The 16,356-nt window shown below is 34.1% G+C and overlaps 1 protein-coding gene across 3 annotated transcripts in view; it reads left to right on the plus strand.

Annotated features, from left to right (window-relative positions):
• DOCK4 (dedicator of cytokinesis 4) overlaps positions 1 to 16,356 on the plus strand; it is a 498,642-nt gene that overhangs the window by 469,093 nt on the left and 13,193 nt on the right. For all 3 annotated transcript variants that reach the window (XM_074268282.1, XM_074268284.1, XM_074268283.1), the window contains 9 exons: positions 1,119 to 1,260; positions 2,408 to 2,574; positions 6,697 to 6,783; positions 9,090 to 9,266; positions 10,683 to 10,766; positions 13,551 to 13,670; positions 14,054 to 14,175; positions 14,508 to 14,628; positions 16,114 to 16,195. In XM_074268282.1, the coding sequence (XP_074124383.1) occupies positions 1,119 to 1,260; positions 2,408 to 2,574; positions 6,697 to 6,783; positions 9,090 to 9,266; positions 10,683 to 10,766; positions 13,551 to 13,670; positions 14,054 to 14,175; positions 14,508 to 14,628; positions 16,114 to 16,195 (1,102 nt within the window). The remainder of the gene's footprint in view (positions 1 to 1,118; positions 1,261 to 2,407; positions 2,575 to 6,696; positions 6,784 to 9,089; positions 9,267 to 10,682; positions 10,767 to 13,550; positions 13,671 to 14,053; positions 14,176 to 14,507; positions 14,629 to 16,113; positions 16,196 to 16,356) is intronic.

Below are 16,356 nucleotides of genomic sequence, written 5' to 3' on the forward strand. Positions count from 1 at the left end.
GAGCAATCTATTATTTTTTCTTATAGAAAATAGCTTAACAAATATGACTGCCCAAACAGAGCCTTTATTTTCTTTGAAATCATTGTGATGTGAAATATCACACACATATAGAGAAATATAGATGTTTATCTAGAGATATCTCTATCTTTATCTCTACATAGTTTTATATTGGGGGGAAAGTTCTGATATATGCTTAGGGAAGAGAAATTCCAGTGTGGAAATTTCACCAATTAATTCAGGTCAGCAGCTTATATAACTTACAGTGTTAAAAGCTGTAACTTCTATTTGGGCAATGTCAATTTATGTCATATTGCCAATTTGTCTTGGAGGCTTGACTCCAGATCCAGCTTTCCACTCTGCTACATAGTGATTCCATTATACACATTGCTTCTTTCTATACCAAATTGTAGTAGAGCAAAGTCCCCCTGCATTATCACACCAAATAGTAAAGTTCATTTCAGAATTATTTCCTTTTCCCCTCATATCCTCATTGAGCTCATAAAGGTTTCCTTATAACACTCCAAGATTTTACAAAACTGTGTTCACACACACCAGCATTGCTTTAAAAAAAAAAATTCAGCCATTAAATGATGACTGATGTTTCATTTCATTCATCTATTTACACAGGAGCCATTAATTTGATATTTTTTGGTGGTAACAATTGGAGATAAGGAAGTCCAATAGTTTTTAACCAAGCTGTAGGTTTATAGAACTAGAAGGATTGGATCTTTGAAATTATCTAGTCCAAATCTCTCATTTTACTTATTCATGTTTGCATTCAGACTGAATTGATTGACTTTGTTTTCAAAGTTTCATACTCTGAAACAAATCATGCACTCCCATAAAAAAAATCTATGAGATAGTATATGTTAAAAGGTTATTTCAAAAGCTTTAAAACAAAGTATGTAGCCTTTAGTTTGCATAGTTTAAAAGTAGTCCAACTAATCATTTTCAGACTAGTATTACTTCATGTAATCAAGCTGATGCTAAGATCTGTCATTGTTCATTTTCATATTGCTATCCTCTTCAATGTAATTTGCTTATTGTTTTACTTTTTTTAGTTCAGACATCTCAATAATTTGTTTATTGTTTTACTTTTCTTGTTCTTCCCCCTTTAGAACAAAGAATTTGTTTGCCGAGGGCATGACTATGAAAGGCTGGAAGCTTTCCAGCAAAGGATGCTGAATGAGTTTCCACATGCCATTGCTATGCAACATGCCAATCAGCCTGATGAGACCATCTTTCAGGCAGAAGCACAGTGTATCCATACATGCAGAAGGGTGGTGGTCTTGTTAAATGACACTGACTATTCACTGCCCAGTTTTGTTCCCAGGTTGTTGAGTTGTTAACTCTATTTTGTGAAGAAGAGAGGGTAATGCTAAATGTCTACATACTGGGTATTTCTGTCTCTTTCTGCTCATTTAATTTCACTGGGTTCCTGGCAAACAGTTTCCAGCTGCTCTGTTTTTAAATGATGATTGGAGTTGAAAAGAAATCCTTTATGTAGGAAAATCTCCTTTTAATTAAAATTATTCTCTAGCACAGCCATGTTTTTGAAAGCTATTTTAGCAGTTCCTCTTAATTTACTTCCATATTATATAATAGTAACTAGCTCAATTCAGAGAAAGGCTAGCACTGTTTATTTGCATAATTCACTATTCCCCTTTTCTTTGGTATTTTCTTTCTGAAATGGAGGAATGAGGAAAGGCAGGACTGCTTTTATTAATTGCTCTTCAGAATCTTACCACTGTCTAAAGAACAGTAGATCAACCAGAACCTAGTAGTTAGAAGCGAAGTTGATTAACCCTGGTACTTGTATCTGACTTACTTAGCTTACAGCCATGAAACTTATTCTTTAAACCACTTGGAAGCTTTTTCTAGACACCCATGATACCATTTTAAAATAAAAACCAAAAAAAGAAGGAAAGGAAATTATTTAGGGATTGTACCTGTTTTTCCCCTTATAATTACACAAAAGAGAATGCAAGATTTAAAGTTATATAATAAATGATAAAAACAAAAAATAGATCAATCAAAAATCAAATTACAAAAACAAAAAAAAATTTCTTCAAAAGATATTTATGCCTTGGAAATTAACACCAAATTTACCTGCCTAAAACTATTAGTAGTTGGTTCATGGCCCACAGATTTTAGAAAAAAAAATTCTATTAATTGGGATCTCAGTTATTTTTTGCTGATTAAAAAAAAAGGGGGGGGGGAATAATAGGGTTGTCCCAGAATTGAATGGAGCCAGCAGCACTGTTCCTGCCTCATTCCCTCTGTAGACCTCACCATAGAGAAACAATTAATGTTTGTCTACAATTTGATTCTAAAAAGTTTTCAGATCCAGATAAACTTCCTTGGCTTTTACAATTCCAGGTTTCTTTCCTTAATCATTTGAACACAGATCTGCAGATATATGCTGTGACTCCCATCCCAGAGAGCCAAGAGGTCCTGCAGAGAGAAGGCATCCCAGACAACATCAAAAGCTTTTATAAAGTGAATCATATTTGGAGATTTCGCTATGATAGGCCATTCCACAAAGGAACTAAAGATAAAGAGAATGAATTCAAGGTACCCTGAACTTTTTATGTCATGTCTTCTCTACTATATTGTAAACTCTTTGAAGGCAGAGACTGGATCTTTTCATTCTTTTGAACCTTCTAAAGCAGTTAACATGGGAAATATAGTAGGGCCTATGTCAGTAAATGCTTAACTTGATAATTTAATTGTGTTAAACTTTACTATGAAACTTGTGTAGCTAAAAGACAAATAGACTGGAATTCTAGTCCCATTCCTGGGATAAATAACAACTCTCTTGACTTTAGTTTTCTTATCTGTAAAATAAGAGTCTTTGCCTACAAAATCTCTAAGGTACTTTTTATCACCTATAAAACCTGTGACTTTAACACTGAGTATTTTAAAAGAACTTCAAGAAACTTATTCCCAGATAAATTGTGATGAAGTTTAAATATGATGACTTTTAAGGTGATGAATTTTAAATACATTCTCTTACAGTAGAAAACATTTTGTAGCCTTTGGGGAATTTTATTAGTTTGTTTTACTTGCTATTTTTATTAGAGAATGTATATTTAGGAACTTGTCATATGAAACAGGGTGAACCCATCTTTTGTTTCTCCCTGCTAATCTAATCATCTGACTCTCCTTCCATACTCTACGTAGTCCTAAAGCTTGGAACTTTCACAAGTTAAGTAATGGGACTTATAACAACACAATCTATGGAGAAAGGCAAAATTCTTCAGCAGATAGAATATAATATGGCTTTCTAGTCTTAAATACTGGGATATCTTGAAGATCAGCTATATCACTCAAGAGAGAGAATAGTTTCTTCTGAAAGCCTAACATGGAAAATACTTAGTTTGATATGTAACTGCTTCCATGATGACTGCATTATAATATAAACACATAGAATTTTGGATTTGGAAGGGACCTTAAAGATCAACCAGTAGAAAACATTCTGGTTTGGTCAGTACTCAAAAATAATTAAGTTCTTAGTAAATGTTTATTTTATTCATTTTATTATCTAAGTACCTATACTTTATATCTAATTCTTGTTATAATTATATTGTTTCCTATTTAGCTATCTTATCTAAAGTAGATCTTTTTGGGGTAAGTATGGCAGGGAGAAATGTAGAAAGCTTCCAATGTGGACACTCCCTTCATCCAATGCAAGTTGTCACTAAGAACCTAGGGCCCTGGAAGGCTAAATAATTTGCTTATGGTCTTGTAACTAGTTTTGGGAGCAATTCCAGGGGCTAGAGTGCCCAGTCTCAAGTCAGAGAGATTCTTCTTTTGGTTAGTTCAAATCTGCCTTCAGATATTTATTAGCTGTGTGACTCTGGATAAGTCACTTAATTTTGCATCATTTTTTTCATCTATCAAATGAACGAGAGAAGGAAATGGGAAATCACTTCAATATCTTTGCCAAAAATATACTACAGATGGGCTCATGAAGAGTTGCATACAACTGAAAAAAACTAAACAACAACAAATCATGTGTGTTAGAGGAAGGAATACATCTAGTACTTCCTGACTTCAGGAATGGACCATGATGGAGTCACCATTTTGTCTTTCCAAATTTTTCTTATAACTACAGAATGTGAACATAGGGCCTTATCATCATTCCATCTTTTGAGTTATTAACCATTCTAATAATTTTTCTAAAATAACAAATTCAATTACTTTAGAATTACTTTAGAATTTTAGAGAAATTGTTCCAAACTTTTCTGTGGTTTTCTGAGTTATATGTTGCTTTAAGGTTTGCAAAATGATTTATATGTAGTATCTCATTTGATCCTCATTGTAACTCAGGGAGGTAGATGCTATCATCTGTATTTTATAGTTGAAAAATCCAAATGACTTTTCCAGGGTCACATATGTAGTAAGTGCCTAAGGCAAGATTTGAATCTCCTGGCTGTTTAAGTTACTATAAGATCTGTGGCCAATTTTTTTTTGATGATGAGCTTCTTTATCATTAGGTGTGGTTCATTCTCATATAATAGGCACACAGGGGTTCTTTCTGGGTCTGTATTTTGAATCTTTATAATTTGATATATGCTGCCAGTAGAGCTGGTATCTGCTGATATAATCTGAGAGGCCCCAGTCATTACTATTTCACAGTGAGATATTAAAAGTAAGCTGAAGAGTTCCACTAAAAATGACAAAATATAGAATTTATGTTTCTTTGGAAATGAAATATGGTGTAATAGATAGTCAGCTTCAGTGCCAGAAAGACCTGAGTTAAAGTTTTCCCTCTAAATTACTGTTTATGTGACCCTGTACAAATGACTTAAGCTTTAAATGCTCTGGGTAACTCTCCAGGACTAAACATTGCAGAAAATGTGCTGACCTGCATTGGTAAAGGAAATTTCTTTGCTCATAATTTCCTTATGCCAATAGTAATAACTATAATATCTCATCTTCTTGGACCTGTATGTGTGTATGTGTGTGTGAGAGAGAGAAAAAGAGACAGAGACAGATACACTGACAAAGTCAAAATATAAGTTAAAAGAAACATTTCAAATACTTTAAGGCTATTTGTTTCCTATTTATCTTTTCCTGAATAATTATAAACAACTAGTGCATAAGGGATTATTGAACAAGGTCTTCTTTTAACCAACTCTGCCATGTAATACAGTCCCAACTTATTGTGATCAATCTGCTCCACTAGAAGAGTCTAGGTTGCTTTTAAAAATATGGAGTAGGGAAGTGGGTCAATAAAGGGAAAGAAAGTAAGTACTTTATCTTGTTTTACAAGCAGCCCTACCTCTCAACTTAGAGGAACATTGCAAGTGAGAATTCTTATTATACTGTAACTGATTGGGCATTCAGCAAATGCCTCTTTTTCCCAAAGAAAGTAAACTAATCATAGAAAAAAATAGTCAGAGGAGGGATGTTACTCTGGTGGATCTATTTTACAGAACTCCTTTCTTTTTAACCATGCTTTTACATATGTAGAGAAGCTTCTTTTATAGAAAAATATTTTTCACTCATGGTTAGATAAAATCCACTTCCTGTATGAGGGAATAGAGGTAGTATTAGGCTGAACCCACGAAGAAGGCAAAGTTTGTCTGCTAGAATCTTCATGTTCTTGTTGTCTTTCTCTCCCACCAAAACTTGTTCATTCTGCATTAATGTAACTTCATCCCTTTTCCCCTGTAAGACAATGGGTAAAATAATGTGATGAAGCAGTATAAGATAGGAGGCAGAGCATTAGGGCCATAGGATTAAAGCAGGCAGGGACCTTTGTGGGTATCTAGTCCAACACCTTTATTTTACATTTGCCCAAAGACTACAAATAATAAATGGCAGAGGCAGGATTCAAGTCCTTGAATCTGGACCTGGTGAGTCCAAGATGAGCACTCTTTTTGCTTTTTAAGTATAAATAGCTAAGATCAAGGCTTGATTTTTTTTTTTTTTTAGTAATTGGCTGTATGATATTGCGATTTAATTGGTTCAGAATATGTAATATGAATTTGGACAAGATGGTCTTTAATGTCTGCTTCAGTCCTGTAAATCAATTATTTTGATACATTTATTAGTTTATCTTCCACATAAGTTATGCTTTTATTCATCACCGTGACACAAACATGACCCTAAGTTCCTAAAGATTTTGGCAATTAGATTTCAGTAGGGACTTAGTGGTAGACTATATGTCTATCATACGAGTCTATAGTCTGTATATAGTCTGTAGAAGCTCATCACCAGCAGTAGCAACTCTTAAGACTATTAGGCATAGATACAGAGGCTCAAGATCTGTGTTGCTGGAGAAAATACCTCAAAGTGATGGATGAATGAAATGTTGATGTCAGTTTATATCTAAGCCTTAAGAAGTAATGACAATATAAAATGGTTAATCCTGTTTGAGATAAAAACAAGAAAAATTATCTTTTCCCATTGTATTTGATCTGGGAGATTGAACACCCACAAAAGAAGAAAAAGGTATTAGAAAAATCTACAAAAGAAAGATGAATATGAACATAAGGACAATGCCTTGAGCATTGTAGGTGCAGGAAAGATAAGTTACCAAGATATCAACATGTTCTAAAGACTTACAGAGTAACTGGATGGATTAAAGCTGGCAAAAATAAACAAAATTTGAGAAAACTGAAATGTAAACATAAATATTAGTTCAGTAGTTGCATTCATTTATATATTTATCTCTGCATTTTGTAGAGTCTCTGGGTGGAGAGAACTTCATTGATTTTGGTACAGAGTTTGCCTGGAATCTCCCGCTGGTTTGAGGTGGAAAAGCGTGAAGTGGTAAGGATCAACATTTACAGCCAAGTAGTTCATCTTCACAATTTTTCACTTGAAGCCATGGTATTCACTGTCTGAGTCTATCCTCCTTCATGTGAATATTGCAATCTTGAGTTAATGAATCTTTATTCAATTATTATTCAAGCACCAAATAGGTATAATGTTCAAAAATAGTATATTGTTCAGGATATAGCCTTTTATATCCACTAAAAGCTTTGGGGCATATTTGATCCCTTAGATGTTCTAGTATATTAATGCCCTATGATCTGTCTTGCTGAATGCCTTGAAGCATTCATATCATTCGTTTAGGCAGATCCAGGAACAGAAAGAAGGCCAAATGCAGATAGATGACAGTCATCTGGAAATCTTGGCTAAAGAAGCAAACACAACCCTAATTCCCTGCCAGTTTCCAGATCCAAGAAAGAGAGGTGGCAGCCTGAGCCAATCCAGATTTCCCACTGAGCCCGTTGGTTAGAGCTGCCACCATTTACCAGTTTTAGTTTCTACTCACCCAGACCTTGCTGTAGCTCTGGGGTCTTTCAGCACCTGATCTCCCCCCTTCATAAGTTTTGCTTCATCTTGTAAAAATGAAGCCAGCTCTCTCAATGATCCCCACCTGCTTCCATCCAGAATGAAATGTGCTAATAATGAACTCATTCTCAGCTACTTTCTTGTAGCCTTTCCAAAGAATACTTATCTTGCCAACAAAGAAGCAGGTGCAGTTGATCTCCAAAATCAGCTGCCAAGAATCCCTTGCCCTACCTGAAATATTCAGTGAACAGTGAAACCATCCATAACATGACATGTTCAGTTAAACTAATAATTGAATGACATCTTCATTTTTGCAGTGGTTTAAAAAAAATCCCAAGTAGATTCAATCTAAGAAGCAAATTTAATTCATATGGAAAATCAGAACCAAAAAAAAAAATCCATTTTTGTGGTTTGAGTAGATGCTATTGAAATGCTATTTTTTCTCTTGTTATGTTGTAACATGCTTATCAATTAGTAAGACTATTGGGGCTGGATGCTAGGTGCATGGAGTGGAAAGTCTTGTCCCATTTGCAAAGTTTAGAAATCCCTAGCAATAGCTTAGGCCTCTATTTCTGTAATAGGTCTACAATAAAAAGAGGGGGAAAAACTAGTGAAAACTAATGTATACCTGAAGACAAAGAGACAACATGGAAAGTAGCATTTGAGATGTCACTGCTATTTCTTTAAAAACTGATTCACATTTAGTCATCCAAGTTGTGATTTAAATATGCCAACTTTAGACCATATGGGAAATCTTTTGTATGAGGAAACTCCATAATAACTAAGTTACCATGGTTATAAATTATTTCTTTCTCCAGTGTTGGTCTTGGATGTTGTAAGAAATCTTTAACAATACCAACCTTACTTTGTTAACTGAAAGAAATTAAACCTGGCTGCCTTTTAATCTAATAATTTAGTAGCCTTTCTCTTCAAGGAGAATGACTTTTGTTTTGTTCTCAATTAATTAAGCCAATAATTAGTGAAAGACAACAATAGTTATATATATACATATATATATATGTATATATATGTATATATATATGTATATATATGTATTTTCCAAATCTTTTTAAAAAGTAATTAATCATTCCTACTCCATCCTTTAGCAAATCATTAAAAACAAATCATTCCACACCATTGAGCATAAAAAAGATTGCCCTTCCATAAGAAGACCTTGGCATTTAAGTCACTTTTCTTCCCCATAATTTTCATCTTTTCCACAATGTGATAGCTTGTGGTCTCAATTATAGTCTTACACAAATACCCTCTTTTTCTTATTTGACTATATTCCATTAAGTCAGAAATTATGCCTGATTCAGCATTTTACCATAATCCTTAGCATCATGATTTTGCATGTAGAAGGTGTGATAAGATTTTTTAGGATAATTATCATAAAAATATCAGATGTTTAGCATATTTCTCAAATAAGTTGTCACGTATTGGAGAAAATCAAAATAAGTTTTCAGAGACATTCAATCTTGCATAAAAAGTAGAGGAATTTGTTTTGGAGAATTGATTATAGTCAATTCTCAGTTACTCATTTCAGTGGATAATTTAGGAATTGCTGACAATCCCAATTTCAATTTGGTAAGTGAATGGGTTTAGCCTGCCCTACCTTCTGAAACCTTATAGCTAGTTTAATTTTTCTACCTTCATCCATTCTTCTACTTGGAGTATGATTTAAAAAATCATGAAACCCAAAAGGTTAGAGCTAATCCAAACTGGATAATCAAGTTTTGGAATTATTTAGGGTGGTTTTGTGACTAATTGCTTCTTAGGTGGAAATGAGTCCTCTGGAAAATGCAATTGAAGTTTTGGAAAATAAGAACCAGCAGCTGAAGACGCTGATTAGCCAGTGTCAAACTCGGCAGATGCAAAATATTAACCCTCTCACAATGTGTCTGAATGGTGTCATAGATGCAGCAGTTAATGGTGGAGTTTCCAGGTACCAAGAGGTGAGAATTTTATATAATAGAAGTAACTGGCATTTATATGGTGCTTTAAGGTTTACAAAATGCTTTTTATGGTTTCTCCTTTGATCCCCACAACTCTGTGAAGCAGATGATACTATCATTCCTGTTTTATAGATGAATAAATCAATACTTAAGTTGACATGATTGACCTAGTGTCTGGGGCAGAATTTGAAAATTCAGATCTGATTTACCAGTCCACAAAAAATTGCTTAGTCAATTTGTGTACATATAAAAATGAATAGAGATGAAATGAATAAATGAAATTTGGATGGTTCACAGTGTATGTAAGCACAGTGGGTGACTACTTGCAGGATGGAATTTTTTATTCCGGAAGCCACTACCAATTGTCATCTTGACATTCCTCTTAAGCAAAACAGAATGGTATCACTGTTCGTAGAAAGATAATTCCATACTACCAGTCACTATTGATGTAAAGAAAATTTGTTCATGAATGTAATGCCTCAAATAATTTTAGTTAAAACATCCTCATTAAAGAACCTCTGACCTCTTCTTAAAATTCTTCTTTTTCATGATTATTGACTTGTAGTTTCCATGGAAACACTTACTTTTATGACTAATCTTGGTTTCTAGGAATGAGACCAACTATTTCCTTATCAGTTATAATTGATTTGATATTTTTATGGATTTTATATTTATCCATTGATTTCTTACTTTGACACCTCAATGGGATACAGAGATGATTCTAGTTTCTCAAAGACTTTATATGGTAGCAGCAAGCAAGCTGTGGCAGGTTCTATTAAGCTAACAATTCGAGCAGATTGAAATGTTAGCCACTGACCAGGCTAATTAGCTATGTTCAGATAGGCTCATCATAAGGTTACCTTCAGTTGATTAACTTTTGACCATAACAATTCTCAGACCATCAAGTCATTATATGCATTCTTAGGAAATCTGCCAGCTAACAATCATTTATAAAGCACTTACTATGTGCCAAAACTTGTGGGTAAATAGCCCCTGCCTTCAAATGTTCTAATGGAGGAGACAAGTAAATGAATCTACACAATACATATAGATCAAATGGAGGAAATAACCTCAGTGACAGATGATGGATCCTTGAAGTATTCACAAGGTCATAGGATAAGAGCTGGTCTTCTAGTAAGTCTAAAATCCCCTCATTTTACAACTTGGGAAACTGAGGTACAGAGTAGTTAACTGAGCTGTCCAAAATCTACATAGAGGTATAATTTGAATCCAGGTTCTCTGATTCCATATCCATTGATCTTTATGTTGAGTATATATATATATATATATATGGCTTTTCTTTACTCCTAATTAGTTTGTAGGTTCTTTGGAGGCAAAAATTGCAATTTTGTAAAAATTGCATTTGTAAGTCTCCCACTGGTTAGGAATGTGACTGACAATGTTTGTTTCTGGCAGGCATTCTTTGTGAAAGAATACATTTTAAACCACCCAGAAGATGGAGAGAAAATCACACGCTTAAGAGAACTGATGCTTGAGCAGGTAAGAAAGAAAATTGATACAACTGCTTATTCATTTTGCCTACTATTGACATGTGATGACTTTTAAAAAATATTCCAGGATCTCTTTGGTTGCCTAGATACATATCAGAGACAATCTCCAGGAAAATTCTAACCAAGTCTTTCATCATGGCTTGATGTATAGCTCAAAGGCTATAATCACAGAATAGAAGCTTTGGTAGAACTTACCAAGCTGGATAAGGCTTGGGTTGCAGGACAAGTTTAGCCCAGTTCAGGAAGATGTCACCAGAATTTTTGACATGAAGAGATGGGATTTTTCTAGGTATGAGTAATTCATGAAATAATCTATTAAGACATAGAATGGTTGCCATTTGCCTCAGGAAAGAGTTTAACCACAGTGTGGTTCATGAATCTCTGAAGTAGTAAAGCACATTGTTGTTTTTGAGTCTTCCTAGGCAGGTCTGACTATTTCTGACCCCAATTGGGGTTTTCTTTGCAAAGATAGTAGAGTGCCTTGCCATTTCTTCCTCCAGCTCATTTAACAGATACGAACCTGAGTCCAACAGGATTAAATGACTTGTTCAAACTCACACAGTTAATAAGTGTCAAAAGCCAGAATTAAATTCATCAAAAGGAGCCTTCCTAGGTCCAGTGGTCTATCTACTGCACTACTTTGTTGCATATTTGGGTTGCCATTTCTTACGTGTTGTGTATCACTCTGTCTCCACTTCCTCTTCAAAATAAAAGTAAATTGAATAGTGCCTAGGCTGAATAATCTTAATGGCCAAATCTAGGAAAGAAAAACGTTAAACCACAATGTCTTCTGAGACCCTCTCCTGATCTTAAAGCTATGATCCCAATGTCGACAGATTTTCAGGCACTTGAGCCTTTTGAATGCTTTGCTGTAGAAATCACATCAACCGTCCATCAGTTTTTGTAGAGGTTTTTAACTAGCGATTCATGAACTTATTCTTAAACAATATTTTGATTTTCTTTGCAATCCTTTATAATTTTGTTTTATATATTTTAAACTTGATTCTGAGAAAAGATAGAGAGGTTTCACCAAACTACCCAAAGGGGTGCATGACACAAAAAGATTAAGAAACTATTTATCAACTTTTTTTCAAATAGTGCCCCAAATATGAATTTTCAAAATTGTTTAACTTTTAAAACAAAATAATAGATTAACCCAATTGATTTTTCTTTAAAATATTATCTTTTGAGGAATGAGATAGCATTAAATGACATGTTTTCAATCCAGATATTATAACTTTGAATCCTCCTCAGAAGAAGTACCATTTTTTCTTTGTATCTGATGAAGATTTTTTTTTGGCAAGAGAAAGTAGTTGAGCACATTTGAGACATTTGTCTGTGGCTTGGAAAATGCTTGGAAAACCATAACCCTAATTCACTTGAGATTCCCTTAAGTTTTGTATGCTACTATAGTTTATAATGGGAATGATGAATTATATCTTCCAGGCTTCCATGTACCAAAGCTTTAAAAATAAACTACTAAAAGTGGAGGAAATAATTGATTTTAAATCCTACTTCAAAAAATTGTTCGTTTGATCAGTTGAGCATATTTGAAAAATAATGATGGAATATCCTGTCAATATCAAGGCAATTCAATACTGTCCATAACTGAACAAAAGACATGATAATTATGTGTTTTCATCTGCCTATTTAATTTTTTTAATGTAATAGTTGATCTTTTTTTAAAATAGAAAATAAGCATATATATATATATATATATATTTTAAATACAGTCATATGAAAATGTGACATGATAGGTGGTAAAGAGACCTTCTTTGGAGTCAAAAATAGCTAGGTTCAAGACTCACATCTGACAAATTTTGGTCATGTGTTCTGGGCAATTCTTCTAATTTAAATGACTCCAACAGCTCTTTAAAGCTATAAACTTTGGAGAAGGTAGAGATTTGCTTTGGTAGAGGGACTTTTCTCATCAGAAATTTATTATCCTAGAAATTCTTAGTGTTCTAGAGATCTCTGTGTCCCAAAGACTCTTTCAGAAATATGAAAGGTCAAAGATGCTAGCATAATAATAATAATACCAAGAGGTTTTAATTTCTAATATGGTAAATAGCAGCATATATAACCCACATAAACAAAAAAATCTTTGGAGGACCTTCAGTAGTTTTTAAGAGTGTAATAAAGGGGGGGCAGCTAGGTGGCGCAGTGGATAGAGCACCAGCCTTGAATTCAAGAGGACCTGAGTTCAAATCTTGTCTCAGACACTTGACTCTTAGCTGTTTGACCCTGGGCAAGTTACTTAACCTCAGCCTCAGGAAAAAAAAAAAAAAAAAAAAAAAAAAAGAGTGTAATAAAGGGATTCCAAAAATAAAAAGTTTGAGAACTGTTGTCCCATACAATAAAATAACAGATAAAATCTCAATCCTACCTAGAACTATATATGGTTTTTTAAACTAAGAAAGAAAATTAGTTACTGTTATATATATATATATATTTTATTTTTCTCCTTTTTTTTTTTAAATTCTGAGATGAAAAGAAACTAAAAAAAAAAAAATTAAGAATCTGATGGTTACAGAGCAGTTGAGAGTAGTCTCATCTTTCCTTTGGTGAAGAATACCCAATGCTTCCCACCACCTATTCCTGCCCAACTCTTTCTGCACTCACCAAAAAAATAAATATCCTTTTTCCTGTTGACAGCGATATGGGCTTATGTTGATTAATTAATTAATGGGCCATGTTGATTAATATGGGTTGAGATAATAACTTAGAATGTGTTTCACTGATAAATGTTTTCTTTTATGTTATTATTTTAAAGGCACAGATTCTAGAATTTGGCTTAGCTGTACATGAGAAGTTTGTACCTCAAGATATGAGGCCTTTGCATAAAAAGCTGGTTGACCAGTTCTTCGTGATGAAGTCAAGCTTGGGTATTCAGGTATGTACACAAAAGGTCTCACACAATTTAGCCATGGAAGGACAATCAGTCTGATTAATGTGATTTGCTTTTTAGTTGAAGGGAGGATTAAACAACCAATAGTGACATCTTTTGGTCATTTTGTTATACTACACTCTTGTACAGAGAAAATCTCAACTGCTAAGTCTTCTCACCATGTTCACATTTTTACCAAAATAAGGTTGGAATGGAGGGTGCTCAATCATAATGATGCAAACTTATCTTAATATCACTTAAATGTTATGTTAAATTTTTACTTAAAAATGGAATTCGTAGATAATTGATTGAAATACTTTCTTACAAATTACTTGGTCCATTTGATTACAGTTCTAAAATAGCATTTCTTTTTCCTAACCTATCTTTAGGAGTTCTCTGCATGTATTCAAGCCAGTCCTGTCCATTTCCCTAATGGAAGTCCTCGGGTCTGTAGAAACTCAGCACCTGCTTCTATGAGTCCAGATGGTGCAAGAGTAATTCCTAGACGTAGGTAAGTTGGAGACTGAATTATTTTATATTTCAAGTCATTGGCATTTTCACAAGACGTTCTGGAACAATTCTCTCATTCTTTATGGCATAATTTATCAAATACACTCTTTCTTAATGAAATAATTAACCTACAAGGCAACTGCGAACATCTGTCAGTGGTAAAATAGCAACAGCATGAGAAATAAATAAATTCAAACGTTTGACTCTGTTTGGATAAATGTGAGATGACAAAATGTGATGTATACTTTTTTCTTTCAGTTTTATACCATACCAGCATATGATAAAGTACAATTCCAAGACTGAGTTAACAACCATTTTTCCCCCCTGTAACAGCCCATTAAGTTACCCAGCTGTCAACCGATATTCTTCCTCTTCGTTGTCTTCACAAGCCTCTGCCGAAGTAAGCAATATCACAGGGCAATCAGAAAGCTCTGATGAAGTCTTTAACATGCAGGTAATATCAGTTATTTCTTTGATCATAACTACATATTCATACCTCCCCTTCACCTCTCCCCCCCAAACCCCAATCATAGAATTTCCTAATCATTTTGTTATATCAGAAGTGTGAACATGAGAGCAAGCAGTTATCTTAGTGCAAGAGTTAATCATAATGGTGATGATAATTATAATAACAACTGGTGACTCTACAACATTTTAGAGTTTGCAGAAGACTTATTTATATTTTAAGGCCTTCTAACAGTATTGTTCTCTTTGGGATAATGGAAAGTATTTCTTCCAAAATTGCCCCTGTCTGCTGTGAGAAAGCATGTCCCTACAGAGAGAAAAACCTAATAAAGCTATGCCTTGGTAAGCTTGGATACCTCTTTATCATTTTGTTCTCCAGAATAAACTGGAAAGATGGAGATTGTTAATATTTTAAGTGGTCTTTTTTTCACATGACAGAATTGGGAGTTTGGGGCGGAGGAGGTTTCTATATGAAAAAACATCACAACCTAGTGTAGCCTTGTCAATTATTTATGTAGTCAAAGTTCATCAATGTTGACTGTTAGCCTCTTATATATATATATATATGTATATACATATATATATTTACATATATATATGTGAATGTGGGGAGTGATGAAAAGATGTATGTACTGCAAAATTAGCTGCGTGAAGCATGACATCTATCCCTTTTGATTACTTTACCATCTGACCATGTGTGGGAAAACCAATGGAATCAAAGGTTCTGGGTTCAAATCCTGGTTTTGCCATGTACTACCTGTGTGACCAAGTTAATTAGCCTCTCTAAACCTCAGTTTCCTCTATAAGATTAAAAGGTTGCTTCTGACTAATGAAAAATTCTAAACTAATGAATAATCTTAAGAAATCCACCAAAATTCAGTTTGTAATAGTTCAAAAAGAGCCTGGTCTAAAGTTGAACTTTGTACAATTTATGGGGGGGAAAACTTTATCATTCAAATTAACAACAGTAAAATTACCAAAAGAATAAAACAATTTTGTTCTCAAGCAGTTGAAACAAGCCAGCAGCACTCATGTACAAGCCCCAAAATCAATTCAGTCCAAAACCACATAAGTATCTGCTGTGTGCAGAGCACTGTTCTAGGAGACAAACAAAGTTTTGATAAAACAACCTCTAGCCAAGTAGTAATGTCATTTCAGATATAATATTTAAAACACATTTTTATCAATTTGCAAAATCAGATTCCATAAGGATCCCTAACAGACAAAACTTTGGTATTAACAGTAATGAATTTTCATTTATTTTAAAGTATTGAATAGTTCCTAATTCAAACTCCTTTCTTTAATAATTCTGAATTAATGACATTTTATAGTATTAAAAAGGGGTCTTTTTATTTAAGATAACATGCTAACTTTAAAAAAAAAATTGATAGTTGTGTTTAGCCTTTATAAAGCATTTCTGTCTTTTTTAAAGCCTGTAAGCATAGCTTGATAACAACTTCCCATGTATTTCCAGCCAAGTCCATCTACCTCAAGCTTGAGTTCTACTCATTCTGCTTCACCTAACGTGACCAGCTCAGCCCCATCCAGTGCCAGAGGTCAGTGCCAGAGTAGGAGGTGGAAATGACATTGCCCAGATATCCCTTCGTGCCCTAGTAAACTCCTCCTTCAGGACCCTTCACTCTGCAGAGAAAATACGGGTCTTACTTCGGAGAGAGTAGGGAATTCAAGAAGGGGTTTCCCCTCGGAATGCATCCTA

The sequence above is a fragment of the Sminthopsis crassicaudata genome, chromosome 5 (assembly GCF_048593235.1).
Source record: "Sminthopsis crassicaudata isolate SCR6 chromosome 5, ASM4859323v1, whole genome shotgun sequence".
NCBI classification, from domain to species: Eukaryota; Metazoa; Chordata; class Mammalia; order Dasyuromorphia; family Dasyuridae; genus Sminthopsis; species Sminthopsis crassicaudata.